General features: G+C 31.2%; 1 protein-coding gene across 1 annotated transcript; it reads right to left on the bottom strand.

Annotated features, from left to right (window-relative positions):
- Nucleotides 1-994: 994 nt before the first annotated feature.
- Nucleotides 995-25491, bottom strand: LOC119676956 (heparan sulfate glucosamine 3-O-sulfotransferase 5). Its single transcript, XM_038088223.1, has 6 exons — nt 25475-25491; nt 23796-24141; nt 21130-21345; nt 5625-6115; nt 5037-5230; nt 995-1322 (listed from the first exon to the last, which is right to left on the bottom strand). Exons 1-6 carry the CDS (start codon nt 25489-25491, stop codon nt 1099-1101), a joined length of 1488 nt encoding a protein of 495 aa, XP_037944151.1. The 3' UTR covers nt 995-1098.
- Between the last annotated feature and the right edge of the window lie 471 nt (nt 25492-25962).

Here is a 25962-nt window from a genome sequence, read left to right as displayed (position 1 = left end):
TGTTCTTTAACAATTTAACTATTTTAAAATAATTGAAAATGAATATCCCCATTTATTAAGTGCGAGCCTAACGGGATTATTTTTCCGTCATTGTAGATTGAATAATCATCTAACGAAGCTACGAATTCAATCTAACTCATACTGCAGATACTGTAGAGAAGAGTGAGAAATTACATATCATGTGCTTGGGGAGTGCCCGATGCACTGATGCGCCATCGGAAGAAACACTTCCTAGCATTTCATGACTCATAAGGATTCAAGGCTAATAAAGCTAGGCTCTATATTGTCCTTCATTGAAGAAATCGGACTTGAAGAAACACTCTAATTCGGCTAATGGGCACAATAGATCTTTTAGTTCGCAGTGCACTACTTCTTTTCAAATAATAATAGGTAAAAGCTTATAAGATAAGAGTCAAGTGTGAAGTACTTGTTTCAGTATTAAATTATTACAAATATTCTTCTGTCATAAATTTAATTCGCAATATTATATATCACATTAAAAAGCAAAATAAATTTTGTTCACATGACTGCACTGATTCGAGGCAATTAAATGATATTTTTACTTGAATATAAAATAAAAAAAAACTGAATAAGTGTCATGGGACATATTGTTTTATTTTTATCTCCGTGTATATAAAATACATACACGAAGTGCTTCAATAACATTCCACATTAAAAACAAAAACGAAAACAAAAATAAATTTATTATCCTTCAAATGCAACAATCACAATCACAATCACAATCCACACTCACTCAACCGTTTCAGATAACACATAAAGTACACTGAGAGAAACGAACACGCAACCACTAAAACAGCAATAAACTCTACATATATTCTGTTGTTAACAATAATACGAAACAATTAAATCGAAATCAAAATATTTATGTTAAACTAATAATATTCCATCAGTCCATAATTCTCAATAACAGTAACATTTTCTGTTTTACACGCTAGAATTTTTTTCAGTTTCTGTTGACTTTTACATGTAAACTTTTTATCCTTAATCTTTGCCTACTCGCACGACGAATCTACAATATAACAATGTTTACTTTTCAATGGACATGCAATGAGCGTAGGAGCATAGGAGCCTTGGTTTTTATTCCTCAGGCCAGCCCAAGTCCTCACCGACCAATTCGTAAAATCGCTGATTGTGTTCGGCAAAAAATTTACGCAATTTGGAAACGACGACGGGATCGACGTGAGGATGTTTGCGTCCCTTGGTCTCACGCAAGCATCTGTCGCCGCTGTCGTAACGCAAGCAGTAGAATCCTTTTGTCTCGTTGAAGTAAAAATGGCTGCTGGTGACACGATGCTCGATACCTGCACGATTGTTCCGTGTTTGTTGGTTTTTGGGTTGTTTTTTTTCGGAAGAATTGACATGTCCATCAAGGATATGAAAAACAAAAACAAAATCGAAAAAAATGGAATAAATGTAAAAAATCTTCGTTCTTCGTTTCATGGATTTTATTATTCCGTGCATAATTGAAAAGGCTCAGCCGCAATAACAAACGTTTTTGTTAATTAATTGAAATTTTTACAGGAAACTCGAGTTGGCTTGACTTGAATCTGGTACATTTATGGATTGTCTCTTATTTGTTTTCTTTTTTTTTAGTTTTCCTTTAAAGTGATAACAACAGATTGTACTTTTTTTTATATAAATTGAAAGCCCTTATCAAAAACTTACAAAAATAAAAATTAAAACTTTTTTTGTCAAAATATGTTAAGATTTTTTGAAGTAAATTTTCATTTTGATTTAATGAGAAGTGAATTCTTTAAGTTAGAAGGGTTCGAAAAGAAAATGATACAAACAATTTTTGTTGTTGTCTTTTCACTTTCTATGCGAACCCATCTTACTTTTAAACAGCGGCATTCTCGATAAAAAAATTTAACATGAATTTTTTAATTTTATTTTGTAATCTTATTACACTGAAAATTTTTTTAGAAAAATATATCATACATTAACTTTTTAGAAGGAGAAACTTATGAGTCCATTGATCAAGTTTAAAATTTTATTACTCCTTAAAAAAATGGATGATAATAGACGCATTGGAAATCTTGCAGAACTATTGAAATTAGCTAATTAATTAGTTAAAAAATTACCTTAATTAGCTAAAAAAAGTCGTTTTGGTTCCACAATTCCTCGTAATAATGCATAGAAGAATGGTCAAGATAGAATCAGCTAGAAGCATTGATAAATACGAGTGTACAGCAAATGCTAAATCTGGAAATATCGTAGAGTGTATTAAAAAAGAGGACACCAAAAAGCTTAAGCCTGTTTCTGTACAAGTCTGCATATAAACACAGCAGATGTTCTAATATCTTTGTTTGCAATGTTCTGTAGACATTTCATGTCTAGTCCCATGCCGTCCTATGGTCCAGTGCCCTGTTAAAACAGATATTAGTCTATATACTTCTGATTTGTTTCTGTGTACCACGTAAGAGGTTCTACATTTGGAAAAAGTTGATCATGTAGCTCTTGATCTGGCTGTAGAGGAAGTATAAACCTACTCCCTATTTGCCCAACGCAAAAAATGTTCATAAACAAATTAGAATAGTAGTTTTAATACAACAGGTGCCCAGTCTAGCACTATGTTGGAATGTCTGGGAATCTAAGTTGCATCTGCAGTAAAAAGACCAGGTGATCAACGAGTTGGGGGGAGCTCGGTACTACCAACTGGTGATAGCAAGCAATTGAGGGGACTGGTTGTCGGAGGCTACTCGAGGTTGCCAAGGACTACTCACGTCTGTAATGGTCAACTAAGTAATATTCTTGAACTTATTTAGACGAAATGCAGACTGCTGAAAGTCCGGAAAAGTCCATGTTGGTAGCAAAAGAACATACTGCCAATATGGCAAAACTTTCGACTGGAAAAGTTTAAGTAGAATCAGAGAGATTTACTAATAAATTCTACTAGTAAACATATTAATATTTGGAAGTAGAATTCTATGGATATACGTATTGATCAATTTTAAAATTTTATTACTTCTTAAAAAAATTAATAATAAAAGATGCGAGAAAAATCTAGAAGAATTATAGAAATCTACAGATAAATCATTTCCCTAAAACAATTCTAACAATTTTAATACAATCCACTCTAGGTGGTTTTAAACCTTGAGGTTTTCAACATATATATATGGCATCACAATGGGCTAATAGGCCTAAGTGGATCCACTAGGGATCACCGGTATAACCTAACCTAACCTAGTACAGCCCACAAAAAGACATTTCATATATTCAATCTTCCTGAAAATCAAATCTCTTTCTTCGTTTGCTATTCTCAGTTAATTAAATAATTATTCCATGAAAGCATTTGTACTTTTACACCTATTTTTTTAAGACAGTGACTATCTTTAATTAATTTGCTCTTATTTTAACACGGTGTTCACACCTTTCGCATTTCTTTCGTCTAAACAGTGTTTTTTTTTGATTTAATGAAGAAAACTTGTTCGAAAGTGCAAGTGAAATTGGGTTGTTGAATGGTGAAAGTTAGATTAAAGGATATTTTGTTTATAATAGTATGTTTCCGTGGTCTTCGTTAGACCATTTTATTTGCCAATGAAAATAGCTTAGATAAGAATATATCAAAGGAAATTAAACCATAAATGACGAATACAACATTGCAAAATATAACTCCTTAAAAGGAAATGTTTAAAATTTGACATATTTGACAGATGAAGACGTCCGCCAATTCCCCAAATTGTAGGGAAGTAGTATTTATAACTATGTTCGTTAATATGATAAAACGATACATCTGTTTAGAGAGAATTATACTTCGATTTACATTTTTTGCGACTATCTCGCCTTAGTTCTTAGTTGGGGCAAACAAATGAGTATTATGTATTGGGAGCGTGTTCACATTTGATATTAGAAACTTCCCTATTAGGAACATAATGAACAGCACTTAAAATGATGAATAACTTCTACCTATATGTTAAGGGTCACTGCTATTTCTGTCATGATATTTACTTCTTTAGCAGTTATTTATGAAACTTGATTCTACAAGAATTATGTACATTTAAACTTTAATTGATTATAAGCAAGTTTCAAAATAAATTTAATTTTTTTTCAATTATAGACTAACGGTAAACACCTACAAATTTGAACCTTTATAATTTCTGAACTCATTTACTATATGGACTATAGAATGGACAATAGAATGGACTATAGTAGCTATCAAATTAAGGTATAATTAATGGACTAGATTTGGTCACTTTGAAAATATCTATATCTTTTTTAACTGCATTTTTTTTTTTGGAAAAAAGTCTTTTAAAATACTTTTTTGTGGAAAATACAGTTTCCACCTGATTTTCTTCTTATTTTGATCAACCGCAAATACGCGGTATATGCCTAAAAATGATCATTTTTGGTCCATTTACTCTTTAAGCTCTCGGTTTCTCGCTTTGAAGCGCCTATAAAGGTACTTATTTCATAATATATAGTTACAATTTATAGATTTATATTTTAAACTAAAACAAAAACTTATACAAATTTGGTGCCGAATTTTTGATATCTAAATGAGTAATTCACTTTAAAGCATCTTTTTTCAATTTTTCGTGGAATATGCCAGAGTATTTCTATATGTTATATGACATAAATCACTATGCGAAGTCACTTTTTTGTATATTATTAAAGTCCAATGCCAATATTCGGTTATCTATCGGTTAAGTATTGCAATTCTGGTAAGTATTTAATTCTTTAAATAAATAAATTAGACTTTCGGTTGATATTCAGAATATGTGTGGTTCACAATATTGGAATTTATTTCATCCATCATAAACCTATTATAAAATGATTAAAATTTTAATTTCCTTAATAATTCATTGAAGTGCCAGTAAAGTCAAGACCAACGAGTTATCCGGTAACTGTTTAATTATCTGAAATTACATCGCGCCGTGCCAAGCACGTATGACTATCAGAATTTATTGACACTTGCATACAATTCTGAGGTTTAATTTATTAGTAGGCCTTTATGCATGTGTGAGCTAATAAACTCGAATTGGCAAATTGCAGAAAATGAACAGAAATGCACTCACCCAAAAACGTTTCAATCCGTTTGAGTTGTGAAACTGGATCCTCAATCAATCTATCACCATTGACAACCAGTAATTGCTCACGTGGGAAGACTTCTAACCAACGATGCAGGTGTAAGTGGTACATGGAAATGGTCAACGGCCGGTACGATTCGTTGACTGTGCCATTGGGGAATATGGCCAACTCCTCGAATGTTCTACAGCAATACAAAAAACAAGAAAAAAGAAATACATAAGTAGAATTACATGTGAGAGAAGGGAAATATAATATAATTATTTTTATAGTTTCAATATTATTTATTTTTAATTTCATTTTATGTTTTTAATAAATGATTGCAATATTTTATCTCTGCTTTTTTAACAAATTAAATTGCTCTCGGAATTCGTTTCAACATTTCAGCGTTTCGCTATCAACGCCATTTTGTATAGCGAATTCGCATCCATGTTCACTCAAATGCGGAACTTTGCATAAAAACTAATTTGCTTTTAAGATTTTTATTTTGTTATTTTATTCCGACTTTTTAATTTTATTTCATTTTTTTTTTTTTTGCACCTCGCACCGCTTCAATGGCGGAATGTGCTTTCACTTACTTGGCTCCAATTTGTGCTGCGGCATTCGTTTGCGGCGTTGGTGTTGTTGTGTATTGGTTGCTGCCACCGAAGTGTCTATTGGCATTTCCGCCTTTGGCAATAACATTTTTGTGACTTCCGCTGCCTGCTCCTCCTCCGCCACCAATCGAATTGTCATAGAACTGCGACCAAGAGTATGCGTTTAATTTGCCATAGGATTGCGACGCCAACGATGAAGACGATGATGACAATGACGTTGAGGATGAGGATGAGGATGAGGATGAGGATGATGATGAGGATGAAGACGAAGAGAACAACGATGGTTTCTGTAGTGCGCCGCTATCCACATCAGTAGCTGGTATCGCTCCATTCGTATTCTCTGCTAGGGGCAATGTTGCTGTTGCTGCATGACTACGTAATTGTGTGTAATCAGAAATGGCTCTTGTCACAGGTTCACGTACGATGAGTAAAAGTTTAATACTGGCATTCATTGCTCGTACACGTTCGGGCACCTAAAAGAATCCAAATCGCCAAAACACGTTAAATAAGCATAAAATTTCTTCTATTTTTCTTCATTTAAGTTCACTGTTCACTGTTCAGTGTTCAGTGTTTTGTGTTTTAATAAAAAAATATTCATTTTAAAATGCAATTTTTGCTCTTCTGCTTATAAATGGTAAATGGCAAATTAATTCATTGTTTCACAACACAGGGATGTTACTGGCGATGCTCATTGACATAGTAAATTGCGCAGCAATAATCATAAAATAAGCTCGCAACTACAAATTAACGAAATCAGTTCAAAGAAGGCTAATGAAAAGTAAAACTGCAATGAAAAACGGAAAAAGATAAGATAATTCTGGAACTACTATGTAGGGGCTCAAATTGTCACCGACCAATATCTGGTATCATAGCTGCTTGAGCTTGAAATGAGCATAATTTTAATGCAGTCAAATCGTTAATGCAGACTGCTTCTCCATATTTAAAATGAAAATGAAAATTTCTACCAATTATTTTTAACTTTAATAAATCTTTAATATTGTCGGCTGGAGTAGCTTTAAAAATCTGGAGTAAAGTGCAGGCACTTTAATAAATTTGAAATGAGCTCACTGAAGCATGCAACAACAGCCACAATTTTTATTTACTGTTCCTGGTGCCGTACTATACCTCGGCTCAGTGTTGGTGTTTTTATTGCGAGGAATTAACTGAACAGTGGACAGCACTGAGCACTGTTAGTGCATGCACAGCGGAGACCACCTCATGCTCTGTAAATCAGTACAAAAGAAGGGTACAAAAACTATATTGGATTGAACACTATAAAGTGTGGAAATAGGCACAGTTGTGCGGAGGGATCTGAGTAATGTGAAGTGTAAACAATTTAATTGAACACTAGAAGGGTGCTGAGATGCTCATTGTGCATATGATAAAAGGAATTCCAAATATTTAGTACAAAGTCAACTGTTTAACCAAAGCACAAAACATCAAAGTGAACTTTAAAGACGAGGTTCATGTTACTTTCAAGGTTTTTGAAAATCCGAAGTCATGTGTTGGTTCGAATTACGAATAGCTTGAATTGTTAGATTTACACAAATTAATTTACAAATCTTATATAAATTAAAAAAATAAAACATATTAATAAATATATGCAAAAATCAAATAATCTTTGGACTTACAAGAACAAATTTCTTAATATATTAATAGTTGTTAGGATTACAATAATCAGATAGCTTTGGACATGACCCTAACATTTTGTAAAACTATTTTAGAATAAAAGTTGCATTAAAAATAAGCACTTACACCTGGCTTCAATGGAAACTTTCAAACAATATTAGTTTTAAAGTAAACACATTGAGAGTTGCAATTATTAATATACAGATATCGATATAAATGCATCAAATTATAAGGTGCATTACATATAAAAATTCATCATTTAAAGATTCATCAACAAAAGGTTACTGCAAAAGTATCTCATTTTCCAATAAACAAACAATTTTGCTACCTATGCATCAAGAAAAAACTAATTCTTGGTTATAAATTACATTAAAATTAAGCATTAAGCTGTTAGCTATAATCAAAAGTTGCATGAGTTTTATTAAGATTTAATGTTAAGTTACTGAGAATTATAGTCATTGTAGCCATTACAAATACTAAAGCAAACAAACCTATTGAGAATTACAGTTTTATATGTATTGTGTTTCAAGCATTTAGCAACGAATACTGCTATACAAACATTAAAAAGAATTAATATTATAAGCTATACTCCAAGCAATATAAAAATGATAAGAATTTGCATATATTAATATTTATATATACAAATGTTATATAAATATTTTCCATATTACACCATTTTCCGTAGTAGTGTAATTCTACTTTTTCAGTTTTATAAGGAAAACAAATGTGAAACGGTTCGTATGAATCTCAATATCAGATATATGTATATAGCTTTATGAGCCACTGTTAATAAATCTTATGCATAGATTACACTAACTTACAAATAATAAAAAGGTTTGTTTTCCAAATATGAGACCTATATTTCCTACAGGGAAATTTTCTGCAGAACTCAAAAATCGTAACAGTTTTTTTTGCAGTGTATTATTTTAGAGTTTTTTGCAAAAACCGTTATCTCGACTTTTCGCAAAGCACGACTTAAATTATAATATGTTAAGTCATTATTATAACTTTTTCTAACAAATAAAAATTTTGAAAAAGTACACGAAAAGTTTTCTATGTTCTGAGACTCAGAATAGGTTTCACTTATGGAAAAGTTCTTCGTCTTTCTCATTACTTGTTCTAAAATGTATACAATGATCTATACAAAATACATATTGATCAACATAACATGTATATTTACTTGCCTACCAGATCTATTAAACCGTCGATCAAGAAAATTATCTAAGCTAACTGGGATGGTATTTAGCTACAGGTAAATCATACACTATTCCTTGGTTTACGATTTCAAATCTTCTAAGGTTTACGTTAAGATATAAGACACTATAAATAATACTGATAGTACAAAAAGTAAAAATAGAATAATTTTTACATCTGGGATATATACTATGAAAAAATAAAATAAGTATAAACTGTGTAAAAAACTGTGATAACAAGATTTAGACTATTTAAGACCCATAGTCCAATGTACTACTATAGCCACAATTCCACTGTAATAATTTCTTCTAATTATTTTTAAACGAGCTATTTATTTGTTGAATGTATTCTTAAAAGTAATAATAATAATAATAATAAGTAATAAGGTTTCGATATTATTATAATTATATAAATAACCGATGATTCCTATATATTTTAAATTTTGTTAGTGACTCAGAAGTCAATACTGATTAGTATGCGGATATTCTTTTCTTCGAAATTATTTACTGTGGGATACATTCAGTAGAGAGTTTGGATGATATTAAAATTTAAATAATAAATATTGGTATATTTATCTTCCGTTGTCAGTAATAACACGAATCATAGATATTATTAATGCAATAGTTTGTATAGGTGTCTTCTCGGAAATCTAGAGTAATAGTAGTCTCCCCCAAAAGCAGAGTAAGAACTTTATTTAATAATTGGAGACGTATAAGTTTTTTGTCCGCTACAGCTAAAATAGTAAAAAACATAGTGTTGGCGGGACTGAAATATATAGTTACAGATAAAGATTTTTTTCTCAAGAAAAGAAAAGAAAATTTGTTCAATGATCTCCAACTAGCAAGAGCTCTCAGCGAAGTGAAATCTATTGATATGGTTTTGTTTGATATTGTTAAGGCATTTAATCAGGTGTGGCACAATGGGCTGACCTCAAATTGAACAATTTTAATATGATATTTCAGTTCAAATGATAAAACTATTAGTTAGCTCTTTATTGAATAGAGAATTCTTGGCAACAGTCCAAAACCTCTATTATTCTATTATTAAATATTTACAACTTCATATTGATTAGATAATAAAATACTTTTGGGGTAGTTAATTATAGTAAATGCTAAGAAAACGAAAGCCATTTTTGTGACATGACGTAGGAATCCAAATCCAAGAAAAATATAAGTCAGTTTTGTAGAAGCAAAATATAAAGATGATGTAAAACTCTTAGATATAGTCTTTGATACAAAATGCTTACTTCAAAGAATCAGGAAACGGGCTTGTAACATAACTCCAAAGAGTCTGAAACCATCAAGATAAGTGACTATGCTTTATTAGCAAACAATTTGATTTAAACCACTTTATGGTTGTGTTTTAAGGATCAAAAACCTTGCTTGTAACATAACACCGAAGCGTGTGAAACCAGTTATATTAGTGAAATTGAGTATGAAAGATAAAAGTCTGCTTTATAAACAATTTTCTAGATCTAAAATACTTTAAGGTTATGTTTCTTATAGCAATCCATTTTATTAATCCGCTATTAGAAAGCTTCACACTTATCAGAATATTGGACTAAGACATAAACTAAAAGTTGGATGGTGCATCAGAAATGAGGATATAAACAAAGACTTGAAACTCGAGAGAATGCAAAAGTACATCAAAAGTGTGATTCTATAAATTATGTTTAAGCTGTTTGAGGCAGTGCACTTGAGCACTTTTACTCTTTCTTAACTCGAGGTATTTTTAAAATCCCTCTTTACGCCTTGACTGGATTATTATTTATCTATAAATGCTGACATTAAATTAAAATTGCATCCTATTTAAAACGAAAGCAATGTGCTTCAAACCATACTTTTCTAAATTCACCTGAATAAGTGATTATCTTAATTCAATGGAAGACTTGCTGCAGGGGGTTAAACAAACGATCATAGATACTATTGAGAAAAAATGCAATAGACACTTACAAGCGTTTCTAACTAGTACATATAGTTAAAGAATTTCTTAGACTTATTTCTCTAGTACAATTATACTCGCATACTATTTAAATACAATAATTATCCCACATTTGTTCTATGGTTAGTAGGGATCTGCGGTGAAAGTATTAAATAAGCCATTAACTCCTCCGTACTTAACAAAAAGAACCTCAACAGATGGATAAAAAATATTAAACATAATATTGTATAATATAAGCCAGGCTAATGCGCCAAAAAATATGCAATGTAAAATGTAAATTTCTCATTGAAAGAACATTTGCCAATTTCAATGCAGTAAATTTTAGATAATAATTTTATTTGCACTTCATGCACTTCATGCACTTCGTTATGAATTTAAATGGCTTGCATGGGCCAAGTAAATAAAATACAAATTAATTAGACTCGAAATTGCCAAAAAAAAGACTACCACAACAAAATTTTTGCATTTATAATGAAGTCTGCAAAATTTTAAAAAGGATCCATTGTTTTGCTGCCAGACAGAATTCCAATTCATTTTTAAAACAAAATAAGTTGGTTAGAATTTTAATTTAAAATTTGAAAATAGAAAATATTTAAAATAGTTTAGAAAATTGAGTTCATTATGAATTCAGTAACTATTCCATATTATTTAACAAGATATGTATTATGAATATTGGTGTAATTACTGTCATAGCTTACAAGCTGATTAAAATTTTAATTTTTGGATTCTAAAGCATTAAATTACAATTTAAAAACTTATAGACAAAATAAAGAGCTAATAAAATATAATAAAAAAAAATATAAATTACATATTGTGTCGTCATTGCAGGATATTTTAGGTGAATTATCATATCGAAATCAGAGATAAGGAGCGAATTAATAGTTTGTCATGATATTCAGAATGACCACGAAAAAAACTTTAAATATACTGACTTTAATCAGTAATTAGCGATTTTAATTTTGACCTCATTAGATATCGATGGTGATTTCTTATTCCAAAAAAAGAAGTTTATCACACACTCTAAATTATTATAACAGGTTATCCATATTGTGAATAAAACACACTTGTGATTAATATCCATTAAAGTCAGAAGTCAATATATAGTGCAATTTTGACAACAGTATTTTTTTGTTTAGAACTTTTAATTTTAATTTTAATTATAGCTTATAAAGCGCAAAAATTGTCCGCACACACAAGTGTCTTTGCGATATTCTTCTATTACAATACCTTATATCTGAAAAATTGATATGCGTACAAACATATATCCCGCGAACAGGTCTTTCTTTAATTCAACCAAGTATGGAAAGATCATTAGGACTTCGGAGGCGATGACCGAGTTCCGTTTCCAAAAAGAACTCGGAACAAAACAAAGCATTCAAAAAATAAAAAATTGTTCGAAATTATCGCTATGCATCTGTGAGTCTCACTGAAAAAAAATGTAGTAGTACTCGTCATAGAATTTTGACTAAATGTTTGCATAAACGGTAGGTCTATGCGCACTTCGTGTCAGACTCTCTGAGTAAGAAACTAATCGACTTAAGCAAGTCTTTCAAATTCATGTTAAACATTTTTGGAACACAACTGTTAAGCATGCTATTGTGCCTGGTATATCTGGTAATGAAATGTGGTGTTACCAATATGAACCGAAAACAAGACGTCAAAGTGTGGCATAGAAGCTAACAGAAGAGCCAATTGATAGATATTTATGCAGAATGCATACAGAGCAGAATGAGAAAAATATAGACTATTTTTTCCAATTCAAAAGAAAATTTTCACTCTGTATTCATCCCAGATGATCAGATGATGAACGAAAAATTTTATCTGAAAGATAGTGAGAAAAAATTTGATGAGTTTGTCTATGATATAGATTGTCAGATAGTTTGTTGCACGATTATCTATCTTCGCAAAAAGCTGTCTTGACCAAAATGAAACTATTATTATAAAACTATTATTAATAAAATTGGCAATGAAAGAAACCATATTATTTCGGTTATTCAAAATTCTCCAACTAGTTCCAGCAGTTCCGGTCTATGAGTACAACAAACTTTTTGAAAAATTCGTTAATTGTTTTTAATTCAGACTCGGTAAGACTCTATTTTTAATAAATAAGAAAAAGAAAAAAAATAATGGCTTTGATTTGTATAATAAGATTTCGGACAGATTTTATACAGATTTTTTAGTCTTGTATCATTTGATATCAGTTAAAAACTCTTGGTCAAAATAAACAGGCATACTCAATAAAAAATTTTATTGTACAATGATAGATTTCTTGTCATAAGACATAAAAATTTTTAATTATAAATTATATATCTCTTATGAGATATAAACAAATACTTTTTGCTTGTTCACCTCACTAAATCCAGTGCAAATTTGGAGGAACAACACTTTATAATATATGAGTAAATGTATATAGCAGTGGTTTATGCGTTATTTAAAAAAGAACACACTAACTATAATTGCTTTTAACAAAAATTAACAAAACTTGAGATTTGGTTGGTTTGTGTGTTAATATTACACGAGTCTCATAAAACTAAAGGAGAACCAGAATAAAAAGGATAACTGGTATAATATACCAGAATTAAAACAATCCAAATCACTTAATCCTAACAGGGCACTGTAGATTGAAACACCACCTTACAAAACTGGGTACACTTAGGGATGCAAACTGTAGATTCTGTGAAGAGAATGGGAAGTCGGCCACACATGTTCTGTCCAGATGTCCTGACCTAATGCACATACGAAATAGGCTCATTAAAATGTATATTCTTATGGAAGAGGCAATAAAACTGTAGGTTTCAATACTATTTTTTATTGACGCAAAAGTGCTTAAATTCCTACTCTAAGCCCAGAAGGGAATACAATAGACTCGACAGTCGCAGTGCCACATTCCCTAACAATAATAATAACAAATCACACGAGTCTATGTATCATATTTGGCAAATTCCTAACATTTGCATCATCGTATATGCACAATTTAATCAATAGTTGTTTCTAGAGACCATTGATGATGGATACTTTACAGTAACTAAGACAGTGGTATGGCCAGCTCAGGAATGCACTCTATTAAAAATTAAATTTTTGAACATTGAGATAAGAGTAAAGACCTATTGTCTCTTTTATTAGAGGATACATTTCTTTTTATAGGACTAGTTTTGTTTTGTTTTGTTTTCTTTATTGCTTTGCTTTCACACCAAATATCAATTTCTCTACTGTTGTGCTAAGTGTGATAAATATGGTATAAATAGAAATAAATGAAATTCTTTTTTAAATGATGTCATTAGTATGTTTCTATAAGTAAATTGGCAGAAGCAGCAAATGCATGCAAACGCAATTTATTATTCATTGTTAAGAGCATTTTCCTTTAAGCCAAATTGCAAATATTTCAATAAATTGGCGCACACGACGACGCTACATGAGCTTTCGAGTATATGAAAACCGAAATAAAACAGCAAAATAATCGAAAATTTCCTGTGAAAAGAGTGGCAATGCGCCAAAAAATATGCTACGACTTTGGCTTTAAAGTGTGAATGCAGGAGAAAATGAATGCTCAATAAATTTTCAATGATTGACTTTCATGTTGCATATTAAGTTTAATTAAATCAGCTTAAATCTTTCATTTAAATTGAATGAGTTTCAATTTTCTATTGTCACTTCACTCCAAATACAGAGGCAACCAAAACTGAATGAAACGAACCTTACTCACATGTAAAATTGATGAAAGTGAGCTGTCAAAATAAGGTTAAAAAAATAAGTTTTTACGAAAAGTGTTTAATGAAAAGAAAATATATTAAATTTTTTACAAAAATATTATTACAAACACAACATTATATTATTACAATATAATGTTAAATCTTTTTCAGTACTGCAGTAGAAATTTTCAACTAAAAATTAAAGCTAAAGTGTGCCGTATGTGACTGTTTGCCTTTCCGGACTTTAATTAATAATATAATTATTTTCATTAACTACACTGACAAAAGCCAGTCAATTGAAAATTAATATTAATTTGTAATTAAATTTATTAAATGCTCAATTTTGCTTGGATTAAATTGAATTTAAATTCACATTAAATTGAATATCTCTTAGATTATAATTGCAGCCTCAAATCCAAATAGTTTTTCAGTATGTGGAGCTTTTCAATACAAAATACATAGCAATTGAATTAATAAGCAATTAAAATCTGTTTAATATTTCGTTTTTACTAGAATTAAAAACTAATAAGTAGACCTACATTCAACGCTGCAATTATATGAGTGTATTATTAGCTCTGGTTCAAACTCTTGTGGGTAGAATAGAATATAACTGATATTTGTATTAAATCAATAAAATACTTTATTTAAATGCAGTAATTGTCTTAAATTCAGATAAAAATACATTTATAGTTTAAGTAATTAAAAAAAAAATCTTAGTCACCAAATCCAAGTTATAAAAATAGAGTGCTTCTGAAGAGAAGCTGGCGATGAAATCAAAGTTAAGGAGACGTTCGCTAAATGTTGAAAGTGACAAACTGCTTGAATTTAGATTTCTCGTGTTATAGTTACTACAGAATTTTCATTTCCATTTCGACCTGATAAAAAGCAATACTTTGCTCTCTTCTAGGCTAAAGTGGCCTTAACTCGATAGAAAAAAGTCAAGAGATTGTTTGGTACTCAGCCTATCCCGGTAACTCTAAGGTCGTGATTTGTATTAGCTGTTATAGACTCTATAGACCAAGCACTAAAAGTGTGAGTATCTTCTAAGGATACTCAGGATTCTTAGGATACTTCTAAGGATATCTTCTAAGATACTCACATTTTTCTATTGTAAAAGTTGTGAAGCTGAGGAAAAGGAATATTGAGTAGAGCATTTTTACTGCAGCTACCCAGCTCTAGCCAGAAACAGAGCAAACTTGATGGGCATTTATGACTTTAGTTTTCTCACAAAACTATTCGGCACAAATAATGTTTAAAACAATTCTAAGGCCTTCTTATTACTTGTTCCATAAGTAATAAATAATTTCTTTTATAAAAAGTCACTTGTTAACTAGTGGATTATAATGGACCTTACTTAACGGACTGATTGAGGGACTAATTGGCATAGTAACTTATGTAATATTAATATTATATTTTTTTTGCGATTTTGGTTTCAGTTGCGTTATAGTCCTCTCTTATGGTAGGAATCGTCATTTGGAATGACATTTAGCTACCAAATGTTTAATATGCTTTGAGGATAACAATTTTAAGGCAGCTTACAATTTGTTTAAATAGGTTCTGTTTCGTAATCAAAAGCCAAATTAATAGGACATTCAATCTTGAACCTTTTCTGTTGAAATATACTACAGAATCTTTCATTTCACCACCATCGCATTTTCATACTTTGTTTTTATTGTCACAGTAACAATGTGTACACTACCTTAAAAAATTTTTTATGAAATCCTCTATTTAATCTCTAATATGATCATAGATAATGGGTTCTTCCTAATCAACACTTTTTTTCTTTGCAAAGTACCGCGTAGTTTCCTATAGACTCTCGTCATCTAAACCTGTAATTTTTGTGCCTTTGATTCAAACCTTTTCCTGATATTTAATATTAGGTTTGCAAAGTCCAAATATATAAATATCGTCAGTTATTTTTTTGGATTTAAGAATGCATGACTGATAGAAGATATGTATCGCTCGTAAACACAGTCTGTTCTAGATCTGATCAGATCAAGATCTCAAAAAGATTTTTTAGATGTTTTTCTAGCTTTTATTGGGCTATAACTATTAAGTAGATGACAGAACTTTTGTATATGTTTCGGAAATTATCGACTTATACAAAATTTGTGACAATACGTGCCCGTGTCTATATGAGTCTTGAACGGCACCAATAAAACGCGATTTAGTTGATTCCGATTTGCATTCTCACTATAAACCTCAGTATGCATAATGCTGAGAGTGCACGTAAAGTGTTAAACCCAATATAGAAATGAAAGTTTTTGGTTTTTATGTTGTTTTTTATTTCTTGGAATAAATTTATTATTTTTGTTTTATTATTGATGCAGTCTTCCCAATGATGGTTAAACTACTTCAGCAGCTGTAAATTGGAAATTAAATTTGTAATAATATTTGTTTTTCTCAATTTCTACGAAAACTCGGAGTCGACCAGTAAAACTGTTTATTGCAAATAGTTTTGAGAAGAGGTAACTACTATTCTTAGGATTGTATTCTTAAGCTTTTGCCATAACTTCGAAAAATGTGGTACGAAAAGCACGTAAGCACTATAATAGCGCATACGCCCTATTTGCGAGAGTAGCTTCATATGATAAAGTTAAAATGCACTTTTTTTAATTTTTTTTTTGATCCAATAGATTTTTTTAAATTTTGAATTTTAAGTATTTTTTTAGTACAACAGATATCTTTCATTAGTTTTTCACAAAAATAGAAAAAAGTAGTTTTGTTTCTTTTATTAAACATCAAACCACAGTGAACGATTATTAGCTGCTATGATAAAAACTCGCAAAACTAGATAAAGAACTGAGTGATTATTATTTGAATGGACAATGGTACACATCGATCCATTAGTGTTTCCCAGCACAGATTATCCTAACTTACCCTATATAAGTTTGGAGTTTTGAAATACTTAATAATGTTTTTAACTTTTAGATCCTAGGCCCTGTTTAATATAGTGAATGTCGAACAGAACTAAATGGTAAAGAGAGATTGACGGGACTGTCAGACTATGATAAATATGTAAGTCTTTATTTTTTTAATAATAAATTAAAATTACCTATTTAAATTGGACATACTATAGTTACTACATAGGTGTACAGCAAAATTCTGGCAACTATCTTTCAGCTCATCACATTGAAAAATCTTTCGAAAGATCGTTTGAAAGAATTTTCTTTATTCGACAGTAGTTTCTTGAAACACAGAAAGCTCTTTTCGGTCCAAATGATATATGTGCTATATAAATTTTTTTTTATGTAAAATAAAATACATAAAAATTACAATAAAAATTGTTAATTAATTAATTAGTTAATTAAAAATTGTGAAAATAGAACAATTGTTTCTTATTCCATTTTTAATAGATTTTTAAAGACTTTTGTGCCAGAAAAGTAAAAATCTTTCAAACAATCTTCCACTCGATCTTTAATTAATTAATTAGTTGATAAATATTTGTGTAAATAGAACAATTGCTTCTAATTCTATTTTTAATAGATTTTTGAAGACTTTTGTGACTGAATAGCAAGAATCTTTCAAACACTCTCTCGTTCGACCTTTTGGAAGACTTTTAACTGTTTTTGCAAGAATTGCTCTGTTAAATTAACAACTTGTTAACTTAACTTAAAAGTAAAAACAGAAGTAATGTGATTATCCGTATATAGTCAATTAATATTTACTAAGTCTGGTAGTTGAAGATTACCATGATTATAATTGAACTGCATAAAAGGAAAATTTTATCAGGGCTACCGTCTGTATTTCTTCCTGAATATAACTAAAATAATAAATGATCTAGATTTATAAAAAAAGCTTTTCATATTGACAAACTCTTACTAAATTATTTACGAATTCGTCGAAAGAGTCTGGTTACTTATATTCAAAGCCAAAAGGTTATTTTAAATTCGTCCAAAAGGAGTCGTATAACAATGCTAAAGTGCCAATCGTTGCATTCGTAGTCGTTAAAATGGAAGAAGATTTATAGAATACAAATTCAACAGCCTTCGCAGCAACTGGGTTTAGTGACTACTTTGCTATACCCTGTCATCGGAGTTCGAAGTTTCGAAGCGTATAGCGGAGAGAAATATGTAAATATAAACAACGAACTGTCTATAAATCTGAAGAGTGGAGGGCAAACAGAAAGTGTCATGCAACATTTATCATAAAACTGTGACTCTTTGCTGCATCACCAAATCCGGGAACGTCGCTCTCACATATGAACCACACCAGCGCTTCTGTTTGTTTTGCCGTGTAGCGCTTCACTGTCTGTCAGACTGTCAATAAATATTAATACATAATACATGTAATGAAGATTTATAGCAGCTGTAAAATTCTCGTAAAATAGCTCTGCTTGTGCTGTTGCATGCCACATTCGGGGCGAAGCACAAAAACTGAAGTGCTCTACATTTAAGCAGTCTTAGCACTTTTGCATGAATGCGATTGAGTGTATTCGTGTACTGGGTTGTGTGCAAGTTTTAGCTGTGGTTCATTAAACCTTTTACCGTACCGAGATATTTTCTTATTTATTCATCTTTACTACTATTACTATTTTTCCAGCAGTGCAACTCTTAAAAATTTGCAACATTTAAGTCGTGAGTTACACAAATTATGAAGCGGAAAATACAAAATGGAAGTAATAAGTGAAAATCGTATTTTGTTGTGTTTTTCTTATTAGCAGATTTCTACCCAGTAATGCTGTAGTTGCACTTTACGGCTTTGTATACGCAGCACTGCTAATGTTGCAACATCACAGTGCATAAGTGCAGCACCTGAAAAGCACAATTGTCTTACTATGTGGCAGTGTGCAAATGGATTTTCTACTACCACTCAGCAGTTGCAGCACCGTTTTTAAACTAACTGCAAATTTCGTTAAGCTTTATTGGTACTTGGTACTGAGATACGGTTGGCATTAACAGTGCTATTGCATTGATACGGTTGGAATCGTAAATCAATACATCGAGAATTATTGGTACGGTTAAAAATCAGCAACACAATCAACACTCTTAATGTCATGCTAACAATGTGAATCGAGTATCACACATATTTGGCGCCCCAATTGAACAACAAATGCGTTGGTTGCATTGCCGGCCATGGTGGATACCGCACAATACATGCAACGCCTTAATAATTCAACAGCACTTATTTCTTCTAGTTTTTACAGACCGAGAACGGCAAATGCAGCAGCATTAAACTCATAAAAATTACAAAACTGCAAGAGGAGTTTCAGCAACAATGTCGAAAGCAATTGTGAATTACAAATGCGGAACTTCTAACTCAAATACACAGCTAGGCAACTGCGAACGACAGAACCTCGCTTTCCAACCTGTAAAATCAAAAAATTTAGTGGAGTTTAACTTTTCAGATTCTTCCTCTCCAGCTATTTGCAGTCGCCGCAGTCGCTCCAGTCGCTGCAGTTTCCGCAGTCCAGAAGCTATGAAACTCCTTTTTATGCATCGCCGAACAATGGCAATAAAAATTGTTTATTTTTATTTGCTTTAATTTTTAATAACTTTTCTCTGCGCTGCGACAGGACGACTATGTGCTGCGACAGGACGACTATGTGCTGCGACAGGACGACTATCGCGCGAATACTAGGACCTGTGCATGGCATTTACAATTGTCAACAGAAAAACAACAAGCGCCAAGCAAAACAGGATATTTAATATTATTTTAGAGTTTTTTTAATTAATGCTAGCATTTTCATTTTGTCTTATCATCCTTTCCGTTGAGCAGGTACTTTAAATGGTTAGCGACGATATATTACCACAGTTTTAGATAGGATATTGTGAAAACTCTTCCACCACAAAAAGAAGAAAATATTTATTCAAGCTCTTAAAGTAGAACTTTAAAGAACACATATAAATTAAAAAGTATATTTTATAAAAACTATAATGCTAGTGGAAGAATGAGGAGAAGATGTGGAACTGGATTGTATAAGATTTGATATTTAATAAAGTTTCTGGAAAATTTATTTGAAGCATTGCCTCATTAAACATGAAACTATTTAATATTAGTGTTTAAGTGTAATATACATTGTGACCGAAAAGCTTTCGGAAATTCTCATTTAAAATTCGCGCGCTGTATATTTTTCGATATTTTAAGTTTATGTAGTTTGGCAGCACTGTCCTTAATTACTATGCCAAAAATGAGCGCGATCTGTCAGACAGTTCGTTTACGGCAGCTGTTGAAACCAGTTCCCCTCAGTAGTGCGTTGCGAAAAAACAATGGAAAAAAATATTGAACAAAGAGTTTGCATCAAATTTTGTGTTTCGAACGAAATTTCGTGTGCAGAATCGTTGCGAATGCTACAAAAGGCTTATGGGTAATCAGTTTTATCGAAAACTCAAGTTTATGAGTGGTACAAAGCCTTTCAGGACGGTCGTACGACCGTCGAAGACATGCCGCGTTCTGGACGACCTTCGGCCTCTACCACCGACGAAAACATTGAAAAGGCAAAGGAAATCGTGTTCCAAAATCCTCATGTGAGTGTTAGAGAGATAGCACGAGAGCTAGGCATCGGTCGTGAGAGCTATCCGCCGTAAACGGCCTCAATTGTGGAAGGATAATTCATGGATTTTTCATGACGATAATGCTCCCTCGCACCGAGCCAACATTATCAACGATTTTAAGGCCAAACATTCAATAAATACCATCAAACAGCCACCGTATTCACCTGATCTTGCACCGTGTGACTTTTTCCTGTTTCCCAAACTCAAATTACCACTCAGAGGAACGCGTTTTGAATCCATAGAAGACGAAAAACAGAATTCGCAGAGGGAACTCAAAGCCATACCGGAAAGCGCCAATAAAAAATGTTTTGATGATTGGAAGAAACGTTGGCATTTGTGTATCGCTTCTAATGGAGCATATTTTTGAAGGAGATAAAATAAATATTGATGAAGATTAAGAATTTTGCGTTTTATTTAAAATTTCCGGAAACCTTTCGGTCACAATGTATAAAAAAAACTTTTGTTAAAAGCCATAACTTAATCATACATTATTGGTATAAAATACATTTCTTGCAAAAAAACTTCCTGTCATACACTTACCTCTGGTGAGACGAAGTAACTCGGACTTTTTTCGATGGTAATTTGTCCACGGAATGAGTGTGGCATTTTTTTCCGATACCATTCCAAGCCTTTCACATAGTTTTCATCACGATCGAAAAAGTGTACTTCTCCACCTGCTTTCTGTATCCGAGGATGCAGGTACAACATTTCTAGTAAAGCACGTGTACCACATTTACGAATTCCAATTATGAGAGCCTAAGTCAAGAAAGGAGAAAGACAGATTATATGAAATTATTTTGTATTAGAGATAATTGCAATAAGTTTAGTTAATTACTGCTTCCTTTTACATATTCTATATAGTGATTTAGTTTTTCTCTGTGATATGAATTACTGCACGGAATATTACATATATGACGAAGCTAATTATTAAAGTTAAACAAAAGGTTGCCATACCTAAAGTTTTAGTTAAGTTCAAAAATTTACTCAGTAATTAATTAAACATTTTTTTGTTTTAGTTTTAATTAACAGTAAAGTTAATTTAACTTTAATAGAACGCAGTCATACTGAGCCTTTGCTTTTGAAGTGTAATTAAAATTTGTATATGAAAATATAATTGCTTTGGGATGCCCATGACGTTATTTCTAATAAGTAGTTTATAATAAGTAGTTTAGATATAAAAAAATTAATAATTGACTGAGCAAATAGATCAAAATCTATAATTAACGAAAAGCTAATGCACTTTAAGGTTAATTTGTCGTACGATGATAATGAACGAATTTTTACAATTAGTAAAATCGATTGCATTTATTTTTCAACACAATAAATTATGTTAATATATTATATATAATCATAAATATATATATATAATCATTAAAAACTATTCTGATTATAAAAAAGAAGTGATAAAATATATTTATAGTATCATAATAAATTATATCATAATAAATTATATATTATATAATGATAACAACTGAAGTATTAATATGAAATGAATCCTTTCAATAACTCTACATAGATGGTTACATATATGTGTAAGGTTGTTAGGTTGGTCTGCCAGCCTTGTGCACCAAAGCACAAATAATGGCACGTTGTTATACTAATGATAGATAGTTATATGAATTTTTGTAGTATTGTAGTATTTCATAATTTACCATTTCACAAACTAATAATTAATAAAAAATTATAATGTGCTAAATTTTTATATAAATATATAGTTATAGTCAATAAACCTATAGTTATATATAACTAACGTATGGTTAGTTATAGTACTTATATTATGAGCATAGGCAACCCTAAGTACTGTTTAAAGCCAGCAGGACATATTCACTAGAATGTCTGACATTTTTCATTATTATTTATTATTTAGAATAATTGGTCATTTGAACTTAGTTCCTATTGTACACAGGGACTTAAAGGTTGTGTTTCAACAAAAATTGATTAAACCCTTAAAAATGTTTGTGCTGTAATTATTACAATAATTGATTTTAATCAACCTGACAAATTATTAAATAATCCACTTCCGAGAAACCATGTTTCTATATCTTTACTTAAAACGAAGAAAACTCATATCCATTTCTTAAGTTCATACAAATTAGACAATTATAGGATACAGTGGTCTGATTTTAATCAATTTGACAAATGATTAAATAATCCACTTCAGAGAAGTATGTGGCAAAAGTCTTTCATTTACTTACTTTAAAAACGGAGAGGCTGCTTTGAACTAAAACATACAGAATGAATTAAACTTGTATATATATATATATGAATACACGACTTAATGAGGTCTATGACTTTCTCTTCAAAGCGTTAAAAATATCTTGACAAACCTAATACACTTTTTTTTCTGTAATGGTTGTAATAATTACACAATCAAATAATAATAACAAATAATTTTGTTTTATGACAAATATATAATAAATGTAGTATTATATTTACAATAAATTGTATAATATTAATAATATGACTGGTTTGGGAATATAGTTAAGTACTTATTTTGCAAGAGTAAAAATTGTTTTTAGTCACATTTTTTTTATATTATTTTTAATATTAAATTATTAATTTACTTTTTAATAATTAATTAATTAATTAAATAATTAATTAGTTAAGTGATATGATGGAAGGCAATAAAATCAAATTTTGCTGCCTTGATTTTTAGCATTCAATTTTTTTTTCGACTACGTGGGTTAGTAGTGGTTACCAATAATGTAGTCAAAGCCATCATTATTATATATAAAAAAGTGTTCTCATTTTTTTCTATAAATATATATTTGAGTTATTTCATGAATAATAAATCTTTAGCAGATGAGAATAAAAGTTTTTATGTATATCTAGTAAAAACTGAATATTATTTAAATATTTCCAACCCTGTCAGTTTTACAAACCAATGTTAGGTTTTTTGTTAAGTAAAAAAAATTTTTTAATAAAAAATTATTTCATTTTATTTTAAACTGTAAGTAAATCAATGCTAAATACGTCAGCAGTCTATTTAATCTTAGACTAAATAAAAAATAATTCAAATTAACGTAAGCTACCATAAACAACATTTTTATAAGTTTCTACAGGACATTTAATTCCTCTATGCCCAGTGCGTGATATTCCTAGCTCTTTGGTAAACAAAATATTAGAAATACTTATTTATCTAAAAATATATTTTGTACATATAATTAAAGGTAGTCACTACTTGACTGCCATTCATATTTACTTACTTGTGGTAATCTTCGACTTGTTTTGGGGAAGTGCACACGATTTGACGGAAACACCATGGGATGACTAATTTGATTGGTGGATGACGGCACAGCGACGGGTTTGTTATATTCCGGCAAGCGATTAGTGCTTAATATGGCCAGGCGACGATGTTCGGAGACCGCCTGCGCTGCTTGTATGTTGTAAACGGCACTGTCGTAGAGAACGTGAAATGTTAGAAATAAGGATATTAACATAACGGTTATAAAGACTACAGCTAATTTCGGACGGGATACACCGACGACCAAAATGCAGTCGGTGTGTGATGTTTCGGGGCCAACAGGCCGCATTGCAGATTTCGGTAACCATCTGAAATGAAAAATAGAAGAAAAAAAAACCAAATTAGTTTCTGCCACGCCAGGACGATTGTTTTTAGTTTAGCTAAATAAATCGCTTTTCCGCCAAGCGTTCAAGGTTTTCCTATGATTTCGAAAACCGTGCCACTGGTGCTTGTATTTTATAATGAATTTGTATAGATTGGTTCTATCTATTTAACTTAGTTGGCGGTTATATCGAAATGCTAATTAAGATTTCTTTCAAACGGGGGTTCGTTCGTAGTACGTACGTGTGTGTGCTTACTAATTATTTTAATGGATTTGGTTACAGTTCGTTTCGTTGCGTTAACTCAGTCACCGTGTATTTGCTTTCATTGAGTCAATTAAAAATGAAATACAAAACTCTGGGCAAAGATAAGCATTCCATTTCAATAATTAAAATTCTCATTTGGGAATGTAAGAAAATGCCAATTTATATCAAATTAATTTCTTTGCCAGGTTCAAGGAAAAAGTTTTTATTTAAACAAAAATATTTGTTGTCGTGATAGGAGAAAATTTCAAGTTTCGAACTGAACATACTACGAATTTCCTAAGAGCACTTAAAATAAAATATTTATTCATAAATATTTCATATGTGATGTCAGCAAATAAACAATTTAAGTTTCTTTTAATTAAAATGTGGAAGACGACAAGAAAGTGACTATAGCTTAAAAAGTATGTGCCGCAGATGCTAAACGACTTAAACGGGACGTTCTACTTAATCGTGAGAAGAAAGCAGTATACCATACATATATATTTCAAGCTGCTCCACAGCACTCAAGGTGCCAGGTGCATAAACAGGACACTTAAAAGCATATGCAGTCCTTAAATAAACTATAAATAAATGCTCCGAATTTCTTATAATTTTCTTTTTATTTCTGCGCTTAGGACAGAAACACATAACGGAGCGTATAGTAAAAAAGGAAAAAATCTTGAAACGGCGCATACTTAACACAGAAGCCTAAAGTTTGCTACCTGCATAATGGCTTTCTGCTCTACTCTGCTCTGCTCTGCTCCACTCAACTCAACTGAACTCAACTCCTGGCATGAGACTGTTTGGATAAATGAAGTGTTTCTTGCTTTGTGCCACTGTTCTGGCGTAGCTCATAAAGAAAGTGGCCTATCAGTAGCACTGGCAGGTAGGCAGATACTGATATGAACAGACATCCCAACAACTACAAAAACAAAATTGGAGGTTTGCTGGCTGCGCCAAGTGGCATATGTGGGCATGTTAGTGGGCAATGAAACATACTACAAGCACCTCTTCAGCTGTTGTTCAACACTGGTAGCACTTGACTTATATTTACTCAAATGAGCTGACGACGTACGCTTCGCCTGTCTCCATTTTTCTTGGTGGCGCATGCTAACAAGTAGTTTGTCGTATGCGAAATGTGCCAGGCCGCATATGTCACAAATGTGCCAGAAAGCGATCATATGCCATTAAAGTAATTAGAGTTTTAAGAATAAATACGAAAGTACTTTACTTAGCTCAAATATTGGTGCCTCGTAGAGGCAAACGTTTCTTGCGATATATACTTTTCGCTTTTACGTTAAGTAACTTTTAAAAACTGTTGCCAATTTGTTATTTCATTAACGGTACATTTTAAACAGGAAATTATGCAGGATGTCAGGATGTTGTACAGGAATATCCTGCAGCTTAAGTAAATAGTAATCACAAGCATTTTAACATAATTCCGAAATCAATGTTTGCACTAAATTACATAAAAATGCGACGATGACAGGATGTGCATTACGGGAAGGTAATACCGATGAGCAAAGTGCATTTAAAAGCAAAATTTAATAAAAATCTGAAATT

The sequence above is a fragment of the Teleopsis dalmanni genome, chromosome 2 (genome assembly GCF_002237135.1).
Source record: "Teleopsis dalmanni isolate 2A chromosome 2, ASM223713v2, whole genome shotgun sequence".
Classification (NCBI taxonomy): Eukaryota; Metazoa; Arthropoda; class Insecta; order Diptera; family Diopsidae; genus Teleopsis; species Teleopsis dalmanni.
The sequence above is the reverse complement of the archived record's forward strand: the minus strand, read 5'-3'. Positions and strand labels throughout refer to the sequence as shown.